Source organism: Carlito syrichta, unplaced genomic scaffold (genome assembly GCF_000164805.1).
Source record: "Carlito syrichta isolate Samal-C Ts95f unplaced genomic scaffold, Tarsius_syrichta-2.0.1 Scaffold123387, whole genome shotgun sequence".
NCBI classification, from domain to species: domain Eukaryota; kingdom Metazoa; phylum Chordata; class Mammalia; order Primates; family Tarsiidae; genus Carlito; species Carlito syrichta.
The window spans coordinates 13350-19499 of NW_007067483.1; the positions used below are offsets into that span (position 1 = coordinate 13350).

Below are 6150 nucleotides of genomic sequence, written 5' to 3' on the forward strand. Positions count from 1 at the left end.
GGTTCCAGACCCGCCCGGGCAACTTGGCGAGACCTCATCTCTACAATAAGTCAAAAAATCAGCCGGGCGTGGTAGCGCGCGCCTGTCGTTCCAGCTACCTGGAAGGCTGAGGCGGAAGGATCGCCGGAGCCCAGCAGGTCGAGGCTGTGGTGGCCGGGAGCGGCCACTGCACTCCAGTCTGGGCGACAGAGTGAGACTCCAACTCAAAAAAATAAAAAAATAAATAAAGCCTACAGTTTAGTCATTTTTACTATGTTCAGAGTTGTACAACCATCATCTCTACCTAATTCCACAACATTTCATGACCCCAAGAAGAAACCCCTTCTCATTTGCAGTCATTCCGAACCCTCCCCTCTCCCAGCCCTTGGCAACACTGATCTTTTTATCTCTGTGCATTTGCCAATTCTGGACACTTCATGTAAAGACCTTTACAATATGTGGTCTCTGTGACTGGCTTTCACTCTGCATCATGTCCTCAAGCTTCATCTATGTTGTAGCATGTGTCAGAATTTCCCTCCTTTTTAAGGACGAATAATATTCCATTGTCTGGATAAACCGTGTTTTGTTTACCCATTCATCTGCAGAGGGACACTCGAGTCGCCCACCATTTGCTTTTGAAGGTGGCTGTCTGACTAGAGCTCTCTGAGCACGGGATTGTGTGCTGTCCCGCCCCCATAAGCCCAGTTTCCAGACCGGGCCTGGCACAAGCCTGGTCCAGGCTCTGAGAGGATTTATTAGACTAAACTAGATGTTGGGTCATGTGGGGGACAGGGTTTTTCCATCCTGTGGGTAAGTGACCCTTGGCTGCCCTCGTCTGCTCTCTGGGAGGTCGGCATGAGGCTCGGTCATCTTCATGGTGGCTCATGTTTATCTCCTCCCAGGGAGGGAGGCATGCCAGCTGCTCCTTCTCGCCTCATACCCCTGGGGGAGCCCCTAGCGGGGGAAGCCCTGCTGTCTTGGGGGCAGTGCTGTTGGCCAATGAGATAGCCAAAGGCACCATGGTGGAAGCCTGGGTTTGGGAATTAAACTTGTCCAAGGAAGGCAGGATTTGACCCCGTGGCCCAGTCTGGTGGGTACAGAAAGACTTGGTGTTTCCCCATGGAAGAACTGGGCAAAAAGATTGGCTGTGAGCAGGCTACCCAGGCTGTGGGCTGCTTCATTTTCATTGTGGGAACATGGCAGTCGGCGACCAGCAGGGGCAGCCTCTTGCTTATTCTCAGGCCAGTGTTGGATGCACCCTTTGGGGCTTTAGCCAAGGGACAGGAGTGACAAGGTGACATATACAGCTTCTGCCATGGCCTGGAGTCAGAGTCTTCAATGGACACAGCTCTTACCTGGTATTTTCCTTGGGGTCAGGTAAGTGGAGACCACCTAGGGCAGGGCTTGAGAACCCACCAAGGCATTGCTGGGATCCCCAACCAGGGCATTTTAGCTTCCCATTCTGGGCAGAGCTGTGCCTGGGGTAGACTTTGCCAATTAGCAGGAGATGAGGAAATAGTTTCCAAGCCTGGTTCCTTTGCCAGTTGTTTCTGCCCTTTTTAGAATCTAAAGGAGAGACCCTGGAGGAAGGTTGGAATTGACTTTGGAGTCCTTGGTTCCCAGAGTTTGGGCTCAGGTGTGACTTGTCTGGCAGATTTTGGAGCCAGCCCTTAGTTCCAGACACCTGATGCTGGCCCCTTCTGGGGAGGCCAAGCTGCGATCTTTCAGGCGTAGGGGAAGGGTCTGGGCTTTCTGGGGACATGGCATGTACCACCTGGCAGGCTCCTGGAGCAGCCACAGGGCTTCCAAGTGTGCTGGCACCTGAGGGTTGACAATGGAGAGCATCAGCGACCCCAGTCTCAGTGTCACTATCGTGCTTTTCTTAATTTCCAGTCCATTTTCGCTATGTGGTGTTCCACCCGTTCCTGGATGAAATTCTGATTGGGAAGATCAAAGGCTGCAGCCCAGAGGGAGTGCATGGTAACAGCGGCCCTGACCCCTCAGCTGGGACCTGGGAGGGTGCTGGGGGCAGGTGGTCTGTGTCCATCCACATGGTCAGGGAGGACTCAGGCGTCGAGGCCGAATCCTCCCCATGGCTTCAGAAGACTGCTGAGGGGAGTCCTGCCTGCTCTCACTGTCATGGATGGAGGATCTCAGTCAGCCGTGAGCTTTCACTGTGAAACCATGGCTCGACTTCGGGGTGGGCAGAGAAGCTGGTGGAAGTAACCAGGGGTCCTCAGTGCCGACCTTGGGTCTGGGGACCAGCTGCTTGGGGCTTTGCCCAGGAGTACTCAGGCTGTGTGGGTGACGGAGGCAGCGGCATTAGGCCCCAAGGTGGCGAAAGGGCCCAGATTTCCATGGCGACACTTGCCCCACAGGCAGCACGGGTAGGGGAACTGCCTGTTAAGTATCCAGATCTTCACTGCTGGATTGTCCACTGGGAGCCCCTGCCTTGTGCCGTCACCTTTTTCATTTTTCCCAGTCTCTCTAGGGTTCTTCGATGACATTCTCATCCCTCCAGAGTCACTGCAGCAGCCAGCCAAGTTGTATCCTCCCAGAGGTTAAAGTGAGTCACAGAGGAGCTCAGGCCTCTCCAAAGGAAGGTCCCCACTCCTTGGGTGGCCCTTGGGTCCTGTGATCTGATGCCACTGGTCTCTCTGTCTGCCCCTCCAGCCTGCACTTTTGCTCTGGAAGCACTGGCCTGCCTGTACCTCCCACACTGACTGTGACGTCCACATGCCTGTCTCTGTCTGGGCTGTCGGGCTGGGTTGTGTAGGTTGTACCTGTACACCTGTAGGGCTGATGGTGTCTGATGGTATCCTTTGGGGCACCATTCACTGTTTACGGTGTCCCTGCAGGCATCATCTCAAAGATCACTTCTCACAGGGGGTTTGCTGTAGCTGGCCCACCTGGAATGGGGCGTTGCCGGTGTGCCAGGTCATGGGCTTAGTTTCCCTCTCTTAGGCCTCCACTGTCTCAGTTCAGCCCTTATTTTGCCACACTGGGGTTGTCTGTTTCTGTGGGGCTGTCTACTCATTGAGACTCCTCACTGGGATAGACTCTGTCCAGTCACAACTGTATTTACAGTGTCCAGCATGGGACCTGGCACAAAGGCAGGACCCAGTGGGCAGTGTGGCTCCTCGGGCTCTCTGGAGGGAGATGCCGAGAGGGCTTTCCTGGCTGGATGGCCTGGCATGCTGGCTGAGCCTTTGTCGCCAGGGGGCAGGGTCTGTATGCAACTCTGGAATGTGTCAGAAAACCTGGCCCAGCCTGGGTGATCCTCTCACCAGCTGTGGGCCCTCGGGCAGGTAATCTCCCATTCCACCATGTCCTCTTGAAAACTGGGCAAGTCCTTGAGGACCTGCGCATCAGATGGTCCCAAGGTTTGGATGAGGAGGGATGTGGGCACTTCAAGCAGCAAGAGGCCCAGGTGGCTCTCGTTTTGAGAGGTGAGACTTCCACTCTGCCTCGCATCCTTCCTGTTTGGGCTCTCTGAGGATACATGTGTGCCTCTGGCCGTGCACTGCTGGGTCCTGGACCTGGAAGCTCTTGCCCCTAACTGTGAGGCGCAGGTCTCTGAGACTTGCAGCCAAAGTGACCCCAACCTGGGATTGGCTTCTCCTGGGGGTGAGTGCTGTGGGAAGACCTCCGACCCCCTTGCTCAGGGGCTCTCCCATGGCCTGGTTGTTGCCTTGACCCTGGGTGCCCCCAGCGATGAAGCAGAGCAGGTGTGGGTGTGGGAGTATGAGACGGAGGAAGGAGCCCATGACCTGTACATGGACACTGGTGAAGAAATCCGCTTCCGGGTGGTGGACGAGAGCTTTGTGGACACGTCCCCCACAGGGCCCAGCTCAGCCGGAGCCACCTCTTCCAGCGAGGAGCTGCCAAAGAAGGAGGCTCCGTACACGCTTGTGGTGAGAGGTCCTGTGGCGCGGAACCCATTCTTTGGCGGGCGAGTATAGGAATGCAGTGGCGGCAGCTATTTCCTCGGGGCTGTGCCCCCAGAACCTCCTCCCTAGCAGGTCTTGGCTAGTCATTTCTCCTTGGAGAGGCTGTTTCTGTAGGCTGGGGCCGTGAGGTGGGAGAGTCAGACCCCTGCTAGTGGGAGGGACAGCCCACAGTGGACAAGGTCACTGGCAAAGAGACTCAAGGGAGAAAGGAACCAAGGAAGGGGCTTGGCAGAGATCAAAGCCCTGAGATTAAGGGTAGGGCTCCAAGAGAGACAGGGTCACTCCCCTCCGGATGTATTTGGAGGCTGGGCCTCATGGTTGCTTGGCCTTTCTGGTCAGACTAGAGCACAAGTGGCTCAGGAGGGCGTGCCTGAAACTGGCCTGCTGAACACTTGTGTTTGGGCAGACCTGGGGGTAATAAAGGGTACCTGATGCCACGAGGCCTTGAGGCCAGTAAACCTGTGCTTGCAGCAGAGAGGTCTGTGCCCTGCATTCTGTAATGTGCCAGCTTGGAGCTCTGCTGTAATTCCTGGACTTCCTTGAAGCTTCTGGGCTGTGGTGTGCCTGCCTACCCTTTGCCTAAGCTGTGCCTGCTGGGCACTGAGGAGGGTGGGCCTGTTTACCTCTGGTCCAAGTTGGCTCAGCCGTGTTGATGAAACATAACTGTTCTTTCTCTTCCCTGGCAGGGATCCATCAGTGAGCCGGGCTTGGGCCTTCTCTCCTGGTGGACCAGCAACTAGCCCTGGGGCTCGACAGTGGAGCTTGCCAGTTGGCAGACCCTATCCCAACCCTCGGGAAGGGGGTGCAGCCGGCTGTGAAGACAACAGCAGCGGAGGCCAAAGTTGAGGGGCGTGCCTCAGGCATTAGGGTGGAGGTGCTGGGAGAGCCCATCTTGCGCACCCCCCCATTGCTGGCCCTGCTCCTTCAACCAGAGCTACTGCTGAAGCCCTGCTGTCCCCGGGGACTTCTGGCTTTCAGTGATAGGAAGGACACTGAATAAATGTCAGCATCAGTAGGGAAGGGACCACTCAGCAGTCCCAAGTCATGATCTGAGATCGCTGAGTTGATGCAGCTGTGACAGCACATCCTTCTTCATCCCCAATCACTTGTAGAGATGATCTCCTCCACCCCCCAAAATGGCAGGACTTGGGGGTTGTGAGAGATCCAGGTGGCTCCGGACTGGTTGAGCTTGGTGGCTCCATAAAGTGACACAGGGCGTGAGGTGGCTGCTTTGGGCTCTGGAAGCTGCCAGTAGTTAGTTAAGTGTGAATGTTTTGTTTTTTGGTTTTTTTTTTGAGTTGGAGTCTCACTCAGTCACCCAGATTGGAGTGCAGTGGCCGCTCCCGGCCACCGCAGCCTCGACCTACTGGGCTCCAGCAATCCTTCCGCCTTAGCCTTCCGAGTAGCCGGAACTACAGGCATGCGCTACCACGCCTGGCTGATTTTTTGATTTATTGTAGAGATGAGGTCTCGCTGCCCAGGCGGGTCTCGAACACGCGGGCTCAGGCAATCCACTCACCTCAGCCTCCCAAAGGTGCGGAATTACAGGCTGAGCCACCGAGCCCGGCTAAGTGTGAGTGTTAATAGACAGCCACTGTCCCACCAGTTTTTTTATTTCCCTTTTTTTTTCTTTGAGTTGGAGTCTCACTCTGTTGCCCAGGCTGGAGGGGGTGGCACACTCAGGGCCACCGCAGCCTTGACCTACTGGGCTCAGGTGATCCTTTCATCTCAGCCTTCCAAGTAGCTGGAACCACAGGCATGTGTCACCACACCCGGCTAATTTTTAAAAATTTATTGTAGAGACGAGGTCTCGCCATGTTGCTCAGGCTGGTCTCAAACCTCTGAGCTCAGGCAACCCTTTTGCCTCAGACTTTTGTTTTTTTTTTTAGTTGGAGTCTCAACGCTTTTGCCCAGGCTGGAGCTCAGTGGCACGCACACAGCCACTGCAGCCTCAACCTGCTGGGCTCAGACAATCCTTCAGCCTCAGCCTTCCAAGTAGCTGGAACAACAGGCATGTGCCACCGCGCCCCACTAATTTTTTTATTTATTGTAGAGACGAGGTCTTGCCAAGTTGTCCAGACTGGTCTCGAACCTGTGGGCTCAGGCAATCCTCTCACCTCAACCTTCTAAAGTGCTGGGATTATAGGCAGGAGCCATCGCGTCTGGCCTTTTTTTTTTTTTTTGAGTTGGAGTCTCACTCTGTCGCCCAGGCTGGAGGGCG

At 55.4% G+C, this 6150-nt stretch overlaps 1 protein-coding gene across 2 annotated transcripts in view; it reads left to right on the top strand.

The window, feature by feature from the left end:
* Positions 1–5028, top strand: part of POLR3H (RNA polymerase III subunit H) — a 12128-nt gene extending 7100 nt beyond the window's left edge. The window contains exons 4-7 of one of the 2 annotated variants that reach the window (XM_008048387.1): positions 1873–1959; positions 2462–2525; positions 3692–3893; positions 4616–5028. In XM_008048387.1, the coding sequence (XP_008046578.1) occupies positions 1873–1959; positions 2462–2525; positions 3692–3893; positions 4616–4669 (407 nt within the window). In that variant the 3' untranslated portion in view covers positions 4670–5028. The remainder of the gene's footprint in view (positions 1–1872; positions 1960–2461; positions 2526–3691; positions 3894–4615) is intronic. The other variant, XM_008048388.2, reaches the window with a different exon arrangement.
* The last annotated feature ends 1122 nt before the right edge of the window (positions 5029–6150 follow it).